General features: G+C 48.2%; 1 protein-coding gene across 3 annotated transcripts in view; it reads left to right on the top strand.

The window, feature by feature from the left end:
- Positions 1–20,978, top strand: part of MGRN1 (mahogunin ring finger 1) — a 119,737-nt gene that overhangs the window by 60,735 nt on the left and 38,024 nt on the right. For all 3 annotated transcript variants that reach the window (XM_024197820.3, XM_024197821.2, XM_029911244.1), the window contains exons 6-7: positions 10,008–10,074; positions 13,620–13,672. In XM_024197820.3, the coding sequence (XP_024053588.2) occupies positions 10,008–10,074; positions 13,620–13,672 (120 nt within the window). The remainder of the gene's footprint in view (positions 1–10,007; positions 10,075–13,619; positions 13,673–20,978) is intronic.

The following is a 20,978-nucleotide window of genomic DNA, read 5'->3' as shown; positions in this document are numbered from 1 at the left end:
TAGGCAGGATTGCAGCCTCCCAAAGGGTAAAACAACTGTATCTCATGCTTGGTGCCTGCCGCTCAATTTTGTTTGTATTTGGAGAGGCCCCCCCTCCTTGACTGAAGGACGCTGACCAGGTTTTGAGGGTGTCAGAGTGGAAGATTTTGGCACAGCTTTTGTGAACTGCAGCTGAGCAGAAGTAATTAAGAATCGTACTACTGAGCTTTTGGTCATATGGCTCCTACACTGCCTACCGGCTCCATTTGGTCAGTATTTTTGCCGTAGAAATGGAACTTTGCAACCTCCATAAGCAGCAGATCCAGCTGCTCTGAGCGCTGGCCTAGTTTGTTGTTGCTGCATGCCTGAGCGTATGCCCGCCTGATGGTGTGGAACTGGGATATGAGCAGGTGACCGTGGGAAGGACTCTCTGTCCCTTTCTACTTGTGTACATTCACTTTCTTCCAGCCCCTGTTGATGCCTGACTGACTCGCTCTGAGGCGAGGAGGATACGCAGCATTCAGCAGCACTGCTACTCCACAAACAGATGTAAGATGTAAACTATTGCTCAGGCATGCAGGAATGAAATCAGGAAGGCCAAATCACACTTGGAGTTGCAGCTAGCAAGAGATGTTAAGAGTAACAAGAAGGGTTTCTTCAGGTATGTTAGCAACAAGAAGAAAGTCAAGGAAAGTGTGGGCCCCTTACTGAATGAGGGAGGCAACATAGTGACCGAGGATGTGGAAAAAGCTAATGTACTCAATGCTTTTTTTGCCTCTGTCTTCACGAACAAGGTCAGCTCCCAGACTGCTGCACTGGGCAGCACAATATGGGGAGAAGGTGACCAGCCCTATGTGGAGAAAGAAGTGGTTCGGGACTATTTAGAAAAACTGGACGTGCACAAGTCCATGGGGCCGGATGCGCTGCATCGGAGGGTGCTAAAGGAGTTGGCGGATGAGATTGCAGAGCCATTAGCCATTATTTTTGAAAACTCATGGCGATCGGGGGAGGTCCCAGATGACTGGAAAAAGGCTAATGTAGTGCCCATCTTTAAAAAAGGGAAGGAGGAGGATCCGGGGAACTACAGGCCAGTCAGCCTCACCTCAGTCCCTGGAAAAATCATGGAACAGGTCCTCAAGGAATCAATTATGAAACACTTAGAGGAGAGGAAAGTGATCAGGAACAGTCAGCATGGATTCACCAAGGGGAAGTCGTGCCTGACTAACCTAATTGCCTTCTATGATGAGATAACTGGCTCTGTGGATGAGGGGAAAGCAGTGGATGTGTTATTCCTTGACTTTAGCAAAGCTTTTGATACAGTCTCCCACAGTATTCTTGCCGCCAAGTTAAAGAAGTATGGGCTGGATGAATGGACTGTAAGGTGGATAGAAAGCTGGCTAGATCGTCGGGCTCAACGGGTAGTGATCAATGGCTCCATGTCTAGTTGGCAGCCGGTTTCAAGCGGAGTGCCCCAAGGGTCGGTCCTGGGGCCGGTTTTGTTTAATATCTTTATTAATGATCTGGAGGATGGTGTGGACTGCACTCTCAGCAAGTTTGCAGATGACACTAAACTAGGAGGCGTGGTAGATACACTAGAGGGTAGGGATCGGATACAGAGGGACCTAGACAAATTAGAGGATTGGGCCAAAAAAAACCTGATGAGGTTCAACAAGGATAAGTGCAGAGTCCTGCACTTAGGACGGAAGAATCCCATGCACTGCTACAGACTAGGGACCGAATGGCTAGGTAGCAGTTCTGCAGAAAAGGACCTAGGGGTCACAGTGGACAAGAAGCTGGATATGAGTCAACAGTGTGCTCTTGTTGCCAAGAAGGCTAACGGCATTTTGGGCTGTATAAGTAGGGGCATTGCCAGCAGATCGAGGAACGTGATCGTTTCCCTTTATTCGACATTGGTGAGGCCTCATCTGCAATACTGTGTCCAGTTTTGGGCCCCACACTACAAGAAGGATGTGGAAAAATTGGAAAGAGTCCAGCAGAGGGCAACAAAAATGATTAGGGGTCTGGAGCACATGACTTATGAGGAGAGGCTGAGGGAACTGGGATTGTTTAGTCTCCAGAAGAGAAGAATGAGGGGGGATTTGATAGCAGCCTTCAATTACCTGAAGGGGGGTTCCAAAGAGGATGGAGCTCGGCTGTTCTCAGTGGTGGCAGATGACAGAACAAGGAGCAATGGTCTCAAGTTGCAGTGGGGGAGGTCCAGGTTGGATATTAGGAACACTATTTCACTAGGAGGGTGGTGAAGCACTGGAATGCGTTACCTAGGGAGGTGGTGGAGTCTCCTTCCTTGGAGGTTTTTAAGGCCCGGCTTGACAAAGCCCTGGCTGGGATGATTTAGTTGGGAATTGGTCCTGCTTTGAGCAGGGGGTTGGACTAGATGACCTCTTGAGGTCCCTTCCAACCCTGATATTCTATGATTCTATGATTCTAAGAGGAAGGGGTAGAAAGCGCGATATGTTGCATTTTCCCCTTTCCCCTAGGGAAAAGAGTGTGTTCCCTGGCAGTCCCAGCCCTCTTATCAAGGGACCAACCTCCTCAAATCCTTCCCACTCCTGTCTCTTGCATGGCAGCAAGTTCCCCTGACTCTTGAGCTGAGGCCAAGAATAGCACAGTTTTATAGCTGTGCTTGAGTTAAGGGACTGTCAGCTCACTCATCATCCCCTACTTTTGGGAGTTTATATGGCTGCAAAAAACACTGGGTCCAGGCTGCATCTTCGCATAGAGGCTCCATCCAGAGGGCAGCTGAATGTCTGTCTGTCTGAACCCTGTTGAAAATATGACTTAATGAGTAGCTAATGGAGATTGGTATCTAGTGTGCTCAAACCACACCTGCGCCCTGGAGAGCTGTCTCCATGGGCTCTGCGCCGCCCTACTCTTCACTGGCTCCCTCTTCTGTGTAACATTCAAGCTGCTAGTTCTCCCCTTCAGGGCTCTAATTCCCGCCTGTCTACATCTCTGCCTTGATTTCCCCCTCCTCCCCTTCTTGCTCCCTAGCCCCTCTCTATCCTAGAACCATCTCCAGGTCTTGGCTCTGCGCCTGCTTTCACTGCCCTCTGGGGTTGGCCTTCGCTTCCCAAATGCCCATCACCCCCTCTCCTCCTTAAACCCCACTTCTTCTTATGAATCTCCTTGTGCAGAGGCACCTCTCCCCCGACCCAGGGATTGGATGAGATCTGGCAGAGTTGGGGTGAGCTTGGGACCCGGCCTTCTGCGTGTCTAGGAAAGCACTTGGGTCCCTGTAACTTGCCCTAGTGCTGCAGCTTTGGCGCCGCCTCCTGGACATGCTGGAGCGTTTTGGCAGAGTCGCTCTGAATCTGATGCCTGTGTGTAAAATAGGACAAAGGATCCATTTATTTCGTTCAGTTCTGCGAGTGGCTCAGAGGCGCCATGATGGTAGCACCTTCTCAGAGGGGAGCGCTGTGGAACCACAGCCTGCTGGGCCAGCAGAACCTGAACCCGTCGGTAAGATGCATGGTTTCAGCTGGTGCGTCAGATCAGGAATTCTGTGGTAGCAGATTTGAAGTTTTGAATGGAAGCAGGCTGGAAACGAATAATGCAGCTGACACAGTAGTACCTCTGTGATCTGTGTGCATGTGTTCAGTTCCATTTATTTTACTCTCTTCCCACCTTTTCATCTTAGGGTCTGCCACAGCGCTTTGTATCCAAAATGCATAACGGGCCCCAGGCAATGAACTGGGGATGCCAGAGTTAAAAGCCTGAGGCTCTGCAGCATGAGCTAGGCTCTCTCTGACAACGGTAACAGACTCACACCTCTGGATTGGGCACGGAGGGTGACTCGTAACATGCACTGACTCATGGGTTACAGCTGCGTCTTAGAAGCTCCTAGGAAGGAGCTGAACGGCCGTGCTGAAGCAACTTGCATTCTCTTCACATTTCCAAGGTTACTTTGCTAACGTCAAGGCATAAACATAATGATGTTAGAAAATGAAGGTACTGATAGGTTCTGGAGCACAGTTGTGTGGCCAGGAATGGATCAATTACATTCTGACCTGGAGGCTTGTAGGAGATAATTTCACCTTTGTGCAGGCCTCTAGGTATTGTAGATCCAACCAGGCCACTCACAAACCGCTCTGTGCTAAAACTGATTATGTTGCTGAAGCTCTTTGTGTGTGATCCTTTATTTAAACCAGAAGAGATGGTTTATTTAAATACATTTCCTTTTTGGTGTGAGTGAGCATGTGGGATTGTTAAATGGACTGATGAAGCCAGTTCCTGTATGGCAGGAGATGACTTCATGGAAATATAATGTCCTGGAGTGCCAGTTTGCTTGGGGGAGGCTATGACCCCAGGTGCCAGAGGCAAATAAAATAAGCAGGGCTTCAAATGCTCTGCAATTCAATGGCTGTGGAATTTGCCTCCCAATCCACTCCTTGCTCTAAACTCTAAGCTTTCTTTTAAAGTCTATTTCTAGCCCATGCCATGAAGAAAACCTTAAACATATGAACTCATTGTAACCAATGTAGCGACATCTTCCTGAGTCTGTAGGCAGATAGCTTTGCATGGTGGAGCTGCCCCAGGCATTTAAATAAGGTGTGGATTCTGAAGCATAAGGGTGACTGTTATCAGCATTAATGATTTCACTGTTGATCATTTTAGCAAAAACATTCAACTAAGGTGCTCTAATCTATAATCACTAACTGCTTCTCCTAGTATCCCAAGTACCAAAATCCCCAGCTGGCATAATTTTATGTTTCCTCTTCCCCTCGTCCCCACAACATTTGAGATGCAGTTGTATCTTCAGTATGTTTTGCGGCCCATGGCAGATGTCAGTCATAAAAGAAATTGAATGGAGTTTTGTAACAACTCGCTCAAGGTGCCAGTTGGCTCATTTGTTTTCATATTTAAATAGACCTCACATCTTTAACTGACTTGAAGCTGGTATAAATATCCCGCAGTGCTGCAGAAACCATGCAGCCTTCTTACAGGGTACATGGGCTCTGTACGGACCTGAGCAAGGGGAAGCCAATCATTATTAGGAAGGTCTGGGGAAGGAGGAACCTGAACAAAGTTCAGAAGGTCTTTACCTCAATGTCATGTACTCCTTGAACATGCTGCACTGCAGGGCTGTTACTAGCAGGTCAGGCTTCTGTACCAGATTTGGACAGAGCTTCCGTCATGCAGAGAGCCACAAAAGAGATATTCTCTTTGAGACGCTTTAATGCACTGCCTGGTACAGCTTTTACCAGCTGAGGCAAGGTCTGTGACACATGGCACCACCTAATGGCTGAACATTGCAATACAATTTTTGCCTTCCCACTCACTCAGAGCCTGATTCACAAAACCCAGGGAGAGTGCAGTCAGCAGGACTTCTAGTCCCTTCTCCCCCACTCAGCTTCCTTGTCCTGTTTAAATTACCCAGCGCCAGGGCAGGGCAGGAGGCCTCCTTGTTTACATCCAGGCTGTTGGGTTACGTGCTCCAGCCTGTCTCTTAAAGAGGTAGTACACTCTTTCGCAGGGCCTGGAAACAAGCCATTTAGGCTATAGGATGGAGCAGCAGTTTATAGAGATTAAACAGTAGTTTTTATGTAAACACTGAAGCACACATAATCTCTTTTCAAGTGTCTGAAAGTACAGAACTACCCTCTGTCCCATGTGCACTGCAGTGGACAGAGTTGAGGGTATTTTAGCAACCTCAAGAATTCCAGTGCTTTGGGGGATTTGCCTTCACTTTAGATATTTTTTTACGATGAGGCCAAATCCTGTGCAGCTCCCTATTGATCTCCTCACTAATGATTATAACCAAGATCAGTGGATGGTTCTGCTTGAGCAAGGACTACAAGATTTGGCCCATCAGTTTTCCCCCTTCTTTAATATGCAAACTTGTGTGTGTGCCCCTTGAGCAAACTTACTGTAGGGCATAGCCAATGTAAACAGCCCTCAGCCTGTAGCAAAGGAGTTGCTGCTGTCTAAGCTAGGACTCAGATGTATGTCAATAACGGTACCTTGTTTGCTTTCTACTGCGGTTCAACAGATCTCATTCCAGGGCAGTGGGAAGGTCAATCTTCAATTGATGCCTATCTAGTTGGAGTTAATAGATTACCATTAAAGAATGTGACATTGCCTTGCCTTGGCAAACAAGGTCCGGGACCTGTAGAATCATGCGGCAGGCTGAGATTTTTTTCATATTATCGGCTGCATTATCAGCCACTTCTGAAGACGCTGCAGTAAGAATCTCCAGTGTAGAGGTTATAAAATACAGCATTTATGTTTCTGAAACGATGCTTAAAGGGCTACGGTCTCTTCTCATACTGTACAGACGCATGCTCTGGTCTCTTTATTCCTGTGAAATTGAAGGCATAGGAGTTCTAGGGTTTGCGTTTGGGGTGGGGGGAGCACTTCAAGTCCATTTTTACCCTATTGGAAGGAAAGACCAGATGTTCATTGAACCTCGTGAGCCTGGCAACATCTTTCCCCGGCCTGTGTTGTTTTCCAGCTTCTCTCCTTTGAATCAGCAGGCCCCCCTCCTGCCAACTTTGTTAATTCGCTACATTGGGGCATCTGCATTCCTGGCGTCCAAAGTGTGTGTGTGTAAGGCTACATCTGCACCACGAGCTAGAGGTGTGACTCCCCTGCTCGTGTACACACGCTCATGACAGCTCTCATCAAGCTAGTACTAATATAAATATCAGTGTAGCCTTGATAGCACGGGTAGCTGCTGTGGAGGCACGGCTCAGCCAAACCTACCTGAAACTAGTGGGTATGTACTCAGCATGGCTCAGCCATCTCTCTGCTGCATCTATCCATGCTACCGTGGCTACCCATCTAGTTATACTCAGGTAGCATGAGCAGGGGAATCGCACCCCGAGCTCGTGGTGTAGATGTCACTTAAGGCACTGCTTTCAGTTGCCAGCAAGAGCAGAAGGCTGGCTCCTTTCAGTGCTTTTTTTATGCAGTAAACAGCTATAATGATGAGGCCATTAATGGCAACTAACAACTTGAGATGGCTTTTGAAAGCAGCATATTGCCCACAACAGCCCTTTATGGTTCTGTTTGCAGGCAAAGTTGATTAGTTGCTAGGGAACTTCAAATTATCTGTCCGGGGAGATACACGTGAATAGGGTCTCCTTGCCTGTGGCATTTGGTTGGCCTGGTGGCTTTGATAAATGAGACCTGATAAAAGAGGAAAAGTGTCTGCACTGTGAGGTCGTTTTGCTGCTTTATGTAAAGGTGGCCTAAAAGGAAATTTCTGCTTATTTTTTTTCCGTAGGAGTATTGGGTTTTCTTTGTTATATTGTTGGTGTTGGAGGACTCATTGGATGCCTCAGAGGTCTGGCTCAGGGGCTTTCTTAATGCTTAACCATGTATCCTTTCTCCCACCAAATGCAGTACGTTATCAATTGGACCGCCATTTCTCATACCGCCATAGATGGGTGCCTGGGGGAATGTGTGTGCTGTTTTGTAGAACAATGGTGATTACCCTGAAGTGCAGGGGGAGAACTCTTGGTCTGCAAATTGGAACTTGGCTGTGGTATTCCACTATATCTGTGTGAGCCTTGCTCATGTAGTTCAGATCCCCTGTGCACATCTGACAGCAGGTGTGCCGTAAGTGTGTATGACATTGATGGGTCGGACACAGTGTTTGGGTACTATTGTGAGATAGGTGCTGTAGTTAAATGTTCCTATTTTCAGAACTGTGGAGGGCTCAGAGAGCAGGAAGAGGCCTTGGAAGGGTCATTTCTGATAGTCTGACCTAGGATGATCACTTGTTCAGATTAAAATAAATCTGTGGTCCCTCAAGAGGCTCCTGTGAATAATAGCCCCCATCTTTATCCAATGGGACTCTTCTTTCTTGCTCATTAGGAGCCCAAAAGAAAGGGTTTGGCTGGCTTCTCAAGTCAGCCTTCAGTTTTAAATTGAAAACAGCCTTAGAGGGCAAGTGGGGCCATGGACAACACCAGCCCTGGGGGGAAGGGCATGGAGGAGGGCAAGAAACCCAGCCTGTTTTGGGTCACCCCAGCCTCAAGAGCCTCAGGTGCTGGGTTTCTTGCCCTCCTCCATACCCTTCCCCCAGGGCTGGTGCCTTCTCCAGCTGGAAGCCAGTCCCTTTCACACTGCTCCTCTGCCTTGGAGATCTCATGGCCAGTCCTGAGCACAAGAGAAGCCATGGCTTAGTGTCTAACTGCAGCTACTTAGAGCTCTGTAGCTAACAGGTTTCCTTAGTCATGCTTGCAAATTGAAGCCGGGGAACTGATGCAGTAGTTTCAGAAAACTCCAGAAATCAATCCTTGAGACACCTCCTCTCCTAGCATCTGACAATACTTTAAAGTTCCATTTTCTGTAATTTACAAGATTCCCTGCAGTTCTTAAAGTGCTATATGAAATTCAGGCAATGGAAGCATTTGGGCCTATGCTGTGCACTCTCAAGTGAGATTTTAAATTGTCACTGTCAGCTGTTGTTTTGAAATTCATGTTCCTCACCTACTGTATGTACAACATGGCAGGAGAGGAAAATCCGTGTGCTGTGTTTCCGGGGAGCTTTGAATTCAGGGGGAGAGGTTTATGCCAGATTGCAAGTTTACTGATCTGCTGCGTGCTAATCTAACGTCAAGGACTGTATGTGGCACTCTGGGTTTCTTTTGTGTCATAGGCAGGGTCGCTAATTTATCAGCTGAAAAACATGCTTTTAAAATGCTGTAGCCTATTATTACTGTGCTGAGGTATAAAGTGGAAAGCAAAATCTGTACCACTACACTTAGGACATTACTGCTGTCATAGAATCACAGAACTGCAGGACTCAAGGAACCTCGGTGGGTTATCTAGTCCAGTCCTCTGCACTGAGGCAGGACTAAGGATTATCTAGAGACCATCCCTGACAAGTGTTTGTCTAACCTGCTCTTAAAAACCTCCTTTGACTGAAATTCCACAACCTCCTTAGGTAATTTGTTCTAGTGCTTAACTACCCTGAGAGTTAGGAAATTTTTCCTAATGGCCAACCTAAAAGTCCCTTGCTACAATTTAAGCCCATTACTTGTCCTGTCCTCAGTGGATAAGAAGAATAATTTAACACCCTCCTGTTTATAACTACCTTTTATATACTGAAGACTGTTATGTCCCCCCTCAGTCTTCTCTTCTCCTGACTAAACAAACCCCGTTTTTTCAGTCACCCCTTGCACACGTCATGTTTTCTAGACCTTTAATCATTTTTGTTGCTCCTCTTTGGATTTTCTCCCATTTTGTCCACATCTTTCCTGAAGTGGGCTGCCCAGAACTGGACACAGTGCTCCAGTGCTGAGTAAAGTAGAAGAATTACTTCTCGTGCCTTGCTTGCAACACTACTGCTAATGCATCCCAGAATGATGTTTGCTTTTTTTGCAGCAGTATTTCACTATTGACTCATATTTAGTTTGTGATACTTCGTTTGTATAAAGCAGGAAGCAAAATCTGCAACACTACAATTAGATACTGCTACTATAGCGTACCATTCTGACACATCACTAAAGGCATTAGTTATTTTCTAGATACTTTGTGCAGCTGGAAATTGCACAAGAGCTCCTTTGGATATGTGAATTGGTGGGATGCAAATAAATCCAAATTGCTCTGGTTCCTTAGTCTGCTAGCTATGTTTCCTGTTTAATCACCGTACCCGTAATAAATATGTTCATTTCTTCCTTCTGGAAGATAAGCGTCTTCTATGTTTGGTACGGATTCATTGTATTCATTGAAAGTGAGGATTGACAGCCCATCAGAATGATGTCCTCTCTCCACAGAACAAGTACAGCACAGGAGGTTGCCGGGGAGGTGTCCCCCTATACTACCCCACCAGAGTGCCTCTGCTGTACCCTGGCAGCCCCACCTCCTAAAGCTGGGAGGGGAGCTCAGCCACCCATGCCTAGCAAAGAATCATCACTTTTTGTGGGCCATGCTCTGTATCCCGGTACAGTTCCCATAGCCAGCCACCAGTCTTGAGCCTTACTTTTCAATCTGTCCTGACGTTGGCTTAACGTGGGCTTTGGCTCTCATTGTTGAAACCCTCTTTTCTTTCTTCTCAGTTGAACTTTGATTTGGATCGTGGCGTGTTCCCTGTGGTGATCCAAGCCGTAGTGGATGAAGGGGATGGTAAGCTAGATGCTTTTTCATTGATTGGTTGTTTCTCCAAGCTCCTTGTAGGCTTTGTCTGCACTGTGAGCTCGGGGGGCTGAGTTCCCTTCTCACATACACATACACTAGCTCTCTTCAAGCTACCGTGAGCATCAGGGCTGGCTCTGGCTTTTTTGCCACCCCAGGCAAAAAAGCCTCCCCCCCCCCCCAGCAGGGGAATTACACCCTTGGCTTGCAATGTAGAGATAGCCATAGAGGGGCACTACCCCCAAACACGTGCTTCCTGCAGGGTGGGGCTTAATGACTCCATGTGTTTCAAATGTTTCAGGAATATGACTTAAACATCCGTGGGAAAGGGGCCCAGGTAACAGTCAAATCTGCCTTTTACACTCAGATTTCATTTGGAGAGGAAGGATGGTCTTGTGGCTAAGGCACTGGCTAGGTCAGATCTTGGTTCAGTTCCTGGCTGTGCCACAGACTGTGGTGTGACCTGGGGCAAGTCCCTTCATCCCGCTGCACCTCCGTTCCCATCTGTAAAATGGGGATAGTAATATTTGCCCTTTGTGTGGTCAGACTGCAAGTCCTCTGGCTATGTGTATGTGCGGTGTCTAATACAGGCAGGCCCTGATCTGGGTGAAATCTTTAGGTGCTGTTATAATAACATTCATGTTTCCAAGCTGTTCAAATCACTGTTAAATCAAACTGTTTTTACAGTGAAACCTAACTTTGAATGTTGAAAGTCTCTGGATAGTTCAATGGGCAGCTGAATTCTTTCGGCCCTACTTGACAATCAGCCAGAGCAGCTTTTTATTTGTTGATTTTTAATACATTCTCCCATTTAAAAATATTCATTGCTTTTTTTTGACGCAGGGCTGGCTAATAGATATAATGTCTAGACTGCCATTCATGTTGCATGAGATTTGTTTCTCTGCAGGCTGTTTGTGTGGCTACCACTCCTTCTGAATGTCAGCAGTTAATGGGAGACATTTTGGTTACCTTTGCCCTAAATGCAGTCCTTTCCCTATTGAAGTCAATGGGGCCAGGATTTCACCCTAGCTTTTTTTAATAATGTCTTCCAAAGCGGAGACCAACAGATTATTTACAGTAACTCCATTTCCAGCACAAACATTGCAGCGTTGTGCTAGGGCATAAGAACCAGAAACGTGAAACTGTCCAGAAACTGATGGCAAGCAAAACTAGTTGAGAAAAATCCCCAACTATGAACCAACATAAAGTTGAGCAATAAGGCATAATACAGTATGAAGGAAAGGAGTTGTAAAATGTTTGCAGTTGTAATAATCTAAGATGCTGTTAGTAACGCTGGTAAAGAAGTTTGGTTTTTCTTATAATGAAAGACACTTTTACATCTGTCTGGGGAGTGCTTTGACAATATACTTGTATACTGCAGTGGTGCATACATATAAAAATGCCTATCGTGGCCTGATAAATAGAACAAAAAGAGATGGGGAATAAGGAAGCAAGCATACAGCTGTGTGCATACTGCAGTGTCTCTTAGTCAATAGTGCACTCTCATTTGATTTAATAAGCTCTGTAAATCTGTCCTAATAACCTAGACAGGCAATGGCTTTTAAATCCCCTCCTGGGAAAAACATCAACGCACACAGTATATGACACTTCAGAGGGATCTGAGAAAATCTGATGTGCCCTTTTCTTTCCTTTTAATGAATGAAAGAGCTAGTCAGAGGTGTTCTGATTGCCTGGTAAATTATAGGCATGTGCATTAAATAAAATTGAACTGCAAATGAAAAGAGCAATCAGCCAAATGCTTTGTTTGTCCGAAAGCTGCCAGGAGACGCCTCCTTTCTGTGCAGAGCTGAGAGTATAAAGCTACTGGGCTGGAACTGCTCTAAGTTTAAAAGCCTTAATGGAGGGGAGATTTCTGTGCAGTGTGTGACTGTCTAGTTCTGGCTTTGCAAGCTGCCTGAACGAACAAGCATAGTTTCCGTTTAGGTTCTCAGATCTCTAACTTGGCTTTAAAATGGTTTATGAGAGAGCTGAAGTTAATTCCATTGCTCAGACTAGAATTTATACTGGCTTGTTTGCAGAAAAATCTCCTGGAACTTGTTTCCCCCTCACTGATAGCAGGGAGGGATCAGCCCCCCATACACACACTGTTATCTTTGCCAACTATACTTTACCTGCTAAGACTCTCCATGAGAGCTCGGTGTGTCCCCAGTCACTCTTGCAGAGACAGTCCATAGTTTCTCCTCCCACATGTTGCTTTTTTAAGCCAGAATCAAATGAATGGGTCACCTTGTCGTTTATGCCCTTTGGGGCTGCAAAGGAACTACTGAGCTCCCTTCCCTTGGGAAGCTGAGTCGTTTCCTTCTGCTGTTACTAGCCTGGGAGCTGGTCACTCAAAACGTTCCTTGCCTCCCTAGCTCATCGGCATGTGTTTGTGTGAGTAGGATCAAAGGCAGTTATACCCCTTGTCTTGCCTCGTGACTCCTCCAGACTCTCATCCGAGGCTCTGCATGTAGTTGCCGGTTAATCTTCCCAGAACCTCTGAGGTAGGGAAGTGCTATCCCCAATTTTCATAGGAGAAAACTGAGGCATCAAGGGGAAGTGGTCACAGGAATCAGTGTCAGTGCTGGGAGCAAGCTCAGGAATCGTGACTCCTAAAACACGCTGTTTTTGCCTGGCTCCTGAGTGTTGATGGAGCCATGCGTACAGTGCTGGAAGCTTCATCGGTTGCTTTTGAGCTCTCCTGGAAGAATGAGGAGACCTCCAATTGGGAAGGGGCCAAACGTGATATCTGTTTTGGGGAAAGAGGACAGAAGGGGCCAGAGAATGAAACCAAAATGTTTGTGTCCATACTTGATAAACTGCTGGTACAATTAATAAATGCATTGGGAATCCCTAGGACTAGAGTAAAATAAGGCAATAAACATTGAGGATTTGCCAGCTGTAGATAAACCAGCCTGTTGTCTGTCTTTGCGAGGATAACAAGCTTAGGGAGTAAAAGAAACCCAGCAGGCTTTTCGCTCCCACTGCTTTGGTTCACTGGTGTCTGTAATGGAGAAGCCGGATTGTACGGAACAACTGCGAGAGATGCAGCTGGTAAAATGGATCTGAGTGGTCAGTGGTTCACAGGCTGTCTGCGGGGTGGAGGCGCCATTTGGCCCTACAGGGCTGTTCTCTGGGCCCAAGTGTTTACCATTCTCCAGGGGCTAATGTGGAGAAGCCACTAATTGAATTCCTGGACAGTATAAACTGGGAGAGCTCTTGACACTGCAAACGAAGATTAAAATGCAGCATGGGCCAGTTAAAGCGGGAAATGGGATGGAATTTGACTTGTGTGCAGCAGCTGGATTCCCAGTCATAATAACCTGGGCTGTTTCATTCTTCATGCTGAACCACTTCTCCCCAACACGCTCCAAACCATAAGGGGATTGGCCTTACAGAGCAATAGCCATGAAATTCCCCCCCGCCCCCGAAAATGGGGGTGAAAAGCATAGCCCTCATTCTATTCCCTCTGTGTGTGGTGGGCTTGGAGCTGCCGACCTTGTTCAAGGTTTTAACCAATGTTGTTCTCTTTCCAGTGGTGGTTGAAGTTACTGGCCATGCTCATGTCCTCCTGGCTGCATTTGAAAAGGTAAATGAGCCCTGCCATTCTGCTTCCTTTCCTGTGTGAACATAGCCACATGGATGGAAGTGTCCATGGTACAGAATGTCTGTCTTTTGTTCTGTTTGCACAGCTCCTACCTAGCACAGTGGGCTCCTGGTCCAGGACTGGGGCTCCCAGACGCTACCATAATACGTAACATACAGGTGTATTCAGTACATAGAGTTGTGGTGGTCAACCAGCCAATTGTAGGCAACATCTCCTGGCCCCCTGAGGATTGGAATGATTCCAGCATCCAGGATGTTTAAATGCGGTGGTGTTTAGACAAAAGAAAGCTGTCATGGTAGTATGGTCAGAGCCTTAAGATCCGTCTGCAGGACCAGATCTGCTATATGACTCTTTGGTCTGAGACGAAATCCTGTTACAAACTGGTGCTATGTCATATGTGAAGACCAGGGCTCTCACAGTGTTTGGGAACATGGTAATAGTAGCTTATTCCCACCCAGAGGGCAAGCCTAAACCATGGGATATTACAGGGAACTCTGCTGTATGGATAGGTCCTTGTATTGATTGCGTCTCCCCCTCTGGCAGACAGATTCTGATAGCAGTACAGCTACTGCTGCTCCATGCTGCAGCTGTTAAGGCATCTTAGTGGGAATACCTAGAGGTTGTTCAGGGAGTGCAGTGATGCAAGAGGGGCTGGGAGAGCAATCAGAGGGAGCAGCATGTTTGCTTTTCTTGTTCCGAGCCGTGGGGGGCCTCCAATGGGTGGCGAGAGCACAGCTGGGGGTGCCATCTGCCAGCTAGGGAACTGTTAGAACAAGGAAAAGGGCAGCTCTCGCCTCCTCTGGGAATTCCCTCCTGCCCCTTCTCTAAATTCTCCTGGAAGCAGGAAGAGCAAACTTGCTCTCTCCCAGTTTATCTGGCCCTGCCCATACTGTGAATGGGAGAGAGGAGGGCAGGTATTGAAGCCTGCGATAATCAGAGCCAGGCTGTTGCCTGCGGGAGGAAGTCCTCTAGGTGACCCTTTGGGACTATGACGAGATTACGGGAAGGATCAGACTCTTGTTCCATGTGAGACAAAAGTGAGTGATGTTGCATGGTGCCCGGTGAATTAACATCTGTAGCCGGAGCGTTCACCGTTCCCTGCTCCCCAAAGACCCTTCGTTATTCCTCTCGCTGCTGCCTTCGTGCCCTCTTGGCAGTAGCTAGCACCAAATCCACTGCCAGTGTAATTTGTATGCAGGACAGTGGGAGGGATGGGGTTTGTCTCGCCACTATCCGCTTGAGAAGACCGAGCTCACCACTCTCACATAGCGCCCAGCCTCCTGTGGTTACGGAGCTGGAGTCCTGAAATGAACCTGGCTCTGCATTCCTGGCATCATATTCTAGCACCATGTGGCCAGCCTTTATAATAAACCCTTCTTATAGAAATCTGTTCCCCGGGGCCTCCGGCTGATGGAGCAAGTTTTGTCTCCTGAGCTGTGAGAATTGGCACCTCACTGTGACTGATACCGGAAGGTGCAACATTCCATGGTGCATGTTAATTCTGTTAGAAATCATTAGTGCTGCTGTGATAGTTTCCATTTCAATAGCACTTTCTGCCCCAGCGAGTCCAACGCTCTGGATGCACAGTGACACTGACACTCAGCTCACTCTGGGAGAGAGGCAGCAGCTAGTACCCACGCGGCATGTTGCCGCACGGTGGGGAGGAGCAGAAATTTAGCAATGATCTTGTCCCCCAACAAAGTGGCCCATGGGTTGCTTGCTCTCCAAGCAAGGCAGAAAGGATCTCAGGGATTTGAGCCCTCCTGGAATTTTCTCTGCTTCAGAAGATCCAAGGGCTGAACCTGTAATTCCAAGGAATCTGGGTGCTTTTGACCTGATGCATAGAGCACCGAGATCTCCAGCTATTGTAATGTGGAGGTCCATGGGGTTTCGGCTGAAGGGGAAGCATGCCAAGCGCACCTTCTGCCAGGTGGAGATGAGTGGCTCCCTAATATTCAGAGAGCAGAGCAAGGTGGTCAGCAAAACTCAAAAGCACCTAAAGCTGCCTGGGCCATTGCATCAGTGGTGCTGCGCTCAGTCCAGTGCCCAGACCTCTTGAGTGCCCCATGTTTGAGCACAAGGACTGAGAGTGCACCATCATTCCTCTTCACTGCCCAGCTGCTCTGTGCTTGCTAGCCCACCAGCTGGGCATCACCACCCTTGGTGCAGCCTGCTCCTGGATATTGGTGGTTTTCCTGGGCAGTCCTGAGTGCCTCCTGCTAGACTTGGCTGCCAGACTGCTTCAGGGAGCATTGCCCAGCAGCCCCTGCCTTCAGTCCAGCCAGCGTGGAAAGGAGGATGGAGTCCCGGGGTGATAGAGAGTCTGTGATCACTGCATGGGGCTCCCCTCATGCTGTGGAGGGGCTGAGGGCCCAGCTGATCCTAGACTGGGGGTGGGACACACCCATGGCTCCTTCTCCTAAACCATACTTCTCCCCCCCACCCCATCTTCCTGCCCCCATAGCTGGCCCTTGGTTTCCTGTGTCTTGTTGAATGTCATCTTAAAGGCTAAATGCAGACCAGCCCACCCCTATTGGGCCTGGGACAGTCAGGTGGGACACCTTCTTCTTTGGGGAGCCTCCCACGCCCTGACCATGTTATGAGGGGCCAGGTTGCCTCCTTTATTTCCTGGTTTGGTCCCGTGTCCGGGGTTACTGGCGAGCGTGGAGAGTTATTCTTTGCCTGGTGTTTTGGGAGCACGGTGGTGGGGGAGTTGGCATGATCCGTGGCCCTGTGTGAGGTGTTGCAGTGCAGGAGGGTTGAAAGAGGGTCAGGCTGGGGGCAGGTGGACGGGGGGTGGTGCAGTAAAGAGGAGTAGCTGGTTCCCTGTTTGCAGGCTGAGGAGCAGTGTTGCCTGCACCATGCCAGCAGGCGACTTGGTAGTGAGTGGCGCACTGTGGGAGCTGTACAGTTTTAACATTCGGGTGTTTTATTGATGGGGGTTCTTTGTCAGTCCATTCCCTGAGCAATGTGTATGTCCCCAGGGGCAGCCTTGGCCTCCCTCAGACTGCTCATGCAGCAGGCCGGGACTCTCGGTGGCCTTGCATGGAATTCACGTTGCTGGCTGATGCCATTCGGGTCCTGCCCAGCATTGGGCACAGAATGCAGTGGCAATTTCCGGAGCATGCTACCCACTGCTGAGCAAATGGAGGGAGCATGTAGGATCCTTCACCAGAGGGCTAAGCAGCCAGGAATCTAGGCGGGAGACGGGGGAGAGTGTCAAGGGAGCCATGGAATCGGGATATGGTCCCTTGACTTTGCTTGATGGGATTGTGATGCATGTTTGTAACCTGAGAGAGCATCCTGCCGTGATTCTGTCATGGCTCCGAAACTCTGCTCGCAAGGCTGAGCTACCCCACTGCAGTCTGAACAGAGAGCTTGTGAGGTGCAATGACCATTAAGGACTTTGGCATCATGGGCGGCGGGTATCAGAGGCCAGGGGAGGATGAGCCTCCCCAAACAACCCTGCATGGCCCCGCCCACACTCTGCCCCAGATTCCCTCCTGCTTTCCAGCGCTCTGTGGCTCTTCCCCCATGGCCGGGGCCCCAGGCTGGGGCTAGTGGGGGCCAGCCTGCAGCCAGGAACTCCGGGTGGCTGGAGCTGGTGCTCACACTGCCCACCTGGCGTTCCGGGCCTGGGGGCACTCAGGTGGCCTGGGGTGTGTGTGTGGCCTTTGGGCACTGGTGGGAGAAGGGGGCGGGGCCTCAGGTAGACGGGGCAGGCCGGGGGCTAGCCTCCCCGAGCCCACGGTTCACCCACCACCCATGTTTGGCAGGCTAGGGAAGGCAAATCCAAGCATAGGTGGAACATATCAGCAAAATGTCTCTTGCAGCCCCCACACTGCTCATGAAAGGAATACAGGCTTCAAGCAACTAGGAAGCTGCACATTTTCTGCTCTACCAGCCACAGCCTTGTTCCTTCCAGACAACCTCCACCCCACCCATGCCCCTCCCCGACCTTGTTTGCTTAAATCACATTTACTCTCCTTAGAAAGGTCCTGGGCTGTTTGAAGTGCAGGCCATTAATCCAAAGCAGTTTTGTTTGTTAAGGATCCAGTTACTGCCGGAGTCACCAGAGCAAGCGGAGAAGGGTGCTCCAGAACTCGGACATACCAGCAGGCTGCAGTAATTTGCTATTTATGTATTGGTAAAACAAACATGTAACCTCGGCAGTACATGTGTAGTCTGCTGGCCTCGCAGCTCTGTCAAAGGAGTAGACTTGGCAGCTTGGTGTCTGACTGGAAAATGGGGCTCTTGAGTCTTTTTGTGTTTCATGTTAATGATGCAGTTCTTTCCTTTTTATGACTCCTTCAGTGAACAGATGCGTGCTTACATATGTACACACCTATCGATCTGCTAGATGTTTCCCAGGGCTATTAAGCGTCTTGCAGTAAATCTCCTTTCCCGTCCCCAAAATATCTCAATCAGCCGCTTCTTTTCTGGGTTGTAACTGACTAGCTGTCCCTTGAGTGTCCCCAGGAAAATGGAGGAAATGGAAAAAAAGCACAGTGCCTCGGAGTCCCATCTCTAGCATTCTTTGCATGTAAATTTGTAAACTTGTTCCAACTCTAGACATGCCAGCTAGATGAGTTAAATACAGTTCTGCTCTGAAAATGGAATCATGGGGCTCCATGTTAATTGTGTCCATGACTCGAGATCAAATCTACACAGCTGGCAAGTAAAGAGATGGCTTTCCTACCAGCCCTGCACACTTCCCCATGCTGTCTCTGGCTCACTCTTCATCGGCAACGATTTTCCAATGGGATGCTACTGAGATAATTTGGGTGGTGCAAGAGCCAGGCTAGATTCCAGCTCCCCCTCTCAGAGCTGGGCTGGCTTTGGAGCACTCCTAGCAGTAAAACAGAGTAATCACTTGTAGTGTGTAAAGAGATCTGGCTCTGAATACCCCCAGGGAGAAGGCTTATTGAGTAAGGCGGGGCTCTTTTGACACGTCCCTTTTCAGGGTAGAAATGCCCTGTAAGTTGCTTTTCAGTGGACTTCTTTGCAAGGCTTCCGCTTCCATTTCCAAATGTCATCTGCAACAAATGAAGTTTAACGCCCTGATTTTCAGTCTTCATAGAATCAGAGGGTTGGAAGAGACCTCAGGAGGTCATCTAGTCCAATCCCCTGCTCAAAGCAGGACTAACACCAACTAAATCATCCCAGCCAGGGCTTTCTCAAGCCGGGCCTTAAAAACCTCTAAGGATGGAGATTCCACCACCTCCCTAGATAACCCATTCCAGTGCTTCACCACCCTCCTAGTGAAATGTTTCCTAATATTCAACCTAGACCTCCCCCACTGCAACTTGAGACCATTGCTCCTTGTTCTGTCATCTGCCACCACTGAGAACAGCCGAGCTCCATCCTCTTTGGAACCCCCATTCAGGTAGTTGAAGGCTGCTATCAAATCCCCCCTCACTCTTCTCTTCTGCAGACTAAATAACCCCAGTTCCCTCAGCCTCTCCTCGTAAGTCATGTGCCCCAGCCCCCTAATCATTTTTGTTGCCCTCTGCTGGACTCTCTCTAATTTGTCCACATCCCTTCTGTAGCGGGGGGACCAAAACTGGACACAGTATTCCAGGTGTGGTCTCACCAGTGCCGAATAGAGTTCCTCAGTTCCTTCCTCCCCCTGTTTTTAAAAGTGTATGAAACTCTTAGAGCGTGCCTACATGGGACAGTTATTCCAGTAGTAGGTAGAGTGTGAATTTAAACCACTGAAGCTATACCAGTATAACTCCCCATGTGGACACTCTTATTCTGGTAGGAGTGCCTTTTCTGTTTCAATTTGTTGCTCTCGAAGGAGTTTGAACTAAACTGGAACAAAAGGCACTAACGTTCCAGAATAAGTATGTTCACATCAGGGAGTTATTCCAGTATAACTACAGCAGTTCAGCTATCGCAGTATGATTATACCAGTATAGTTAGAAGTCCCCTGTCAAGCCCTTAGGTAGCAATAAAGTGATAAACAAAGCTGTTTGATTGGCTAGAAGGAGAGCATTACCTGTGCTGTTCTTGCTTCAGTCCTGGTTTTCCTCCCTCCCGTGTTTCTTGTGAGAACCTCCTGCAAAGTTGGACCCATGCTCTGTTTCCTGTGTTGAGAGTCCAGTCCCTTTGTAGCGCTGATTCATGCGCTGTCCTGGAATTCTCCAGACCCCGTGAACTGAGACACTTGCTATAGAACTTTATTAGGGCAAGGGCAAGTGGGGGAGTTTGGGCTCTTCTGAAATGCATCTTAATTGGGGAGAAAATTCAGTGAAAGGGGAGAGTGAGGGATGGGCCAGCATGGTGGTCCTGAGGTTCTAGGAAACTGCTGCTAATGATCCTGGGCAGTCTCAAGGAAAAGGGTGCTAAAAGCACACAGAGATACCGCTCTTTAGCAAGTGTTGATAGTGATCCCCAGTGCTTAGAGCCCCTTCCATCTATGAACCTCAGCACACTTTGCAAAAACTCATCCAGGCTCATAGCCTCTGGGAGGCAGGTGGGAATTGGTTCCATTTTATGAAGGGGGAAACTGAAGCAGAGAGTGACTCAGTGTCTTGCCTATGGTCACACACGATCTGTGGCAAAGCCAGGAGTAGGACCCAGCTGTGACGGGTTCGGTCACGGAGACCCCCTTGGGATTGTCACCTGACATGCTGAAACTACCTCTGAGCCCGTTTTCCCTGCCAGCTTGGGACTCCAGAACCCTGCCTTGTTGAGCCAGACATGCTACTCCGCTGCAACACAGACCCAGGGTCTGAACCACGCCCCCAAAGCTGCAGACTTTAACCAAAACTGCTCAGCAGGTTTCCTGTCTCCAGCACCCAGACACTCAGTTCCCAATGGGATCCAACCCCCAAATAAATCCGTTTTACTCTATATAAAGCTTATACAGGGTAAACTCATAAATTGTCCACCCTCTAGAACACTGATAGAGAGATATGCACAGCTGTTTTCTCCCCCAGGTATTAATCACTTACTCTGGGTTTAATAATAAACAAAAGTGATTTTATTAAGTATAAAAAGAAGGATTTAAGTGGTTTCAAGTAATAACAGACAGAACAAAGTAAGTTACCAAGCAAAATAAAACAAAACACGCAAGTCTAAGCCTAATACATTTAAGAAACTGATTACAGGTAAATCTCACCTTCAGAGATGTTCCAATAAGCTTCGTTCACAGACTAGGCTCCTTCTTAATCTGGGCCCAATCGTTCTGCCCATCTCTGCTTTGTGAGAACCTCCTGCAAAGTTGGACCTATGCTCTGTTTCCTGTGTTGAGAGTCCAGTCCCTTTGTAGCGCTGATTCCTG

Source organism: Terrapene carolina, unplaced genomic scaffold (assembly GCF_002925995.2).
Source record: "Terrapene carolina triunguis isolate 2854851 unplaced genomic scaffold, T_m_triunguis-2.0 Scaffold93, whole genome shotgun sequence".
NCBI lineage: Eukaryota > Metazoa > Chordata > Testudines > Emydidae > Terrapene > Terrapene triunguis.
The sequence above is the reverse complement of the archived record's forward strand: the minus strand, read 5'-3'. Positions and strand labels throughout refer to the sequence as shown.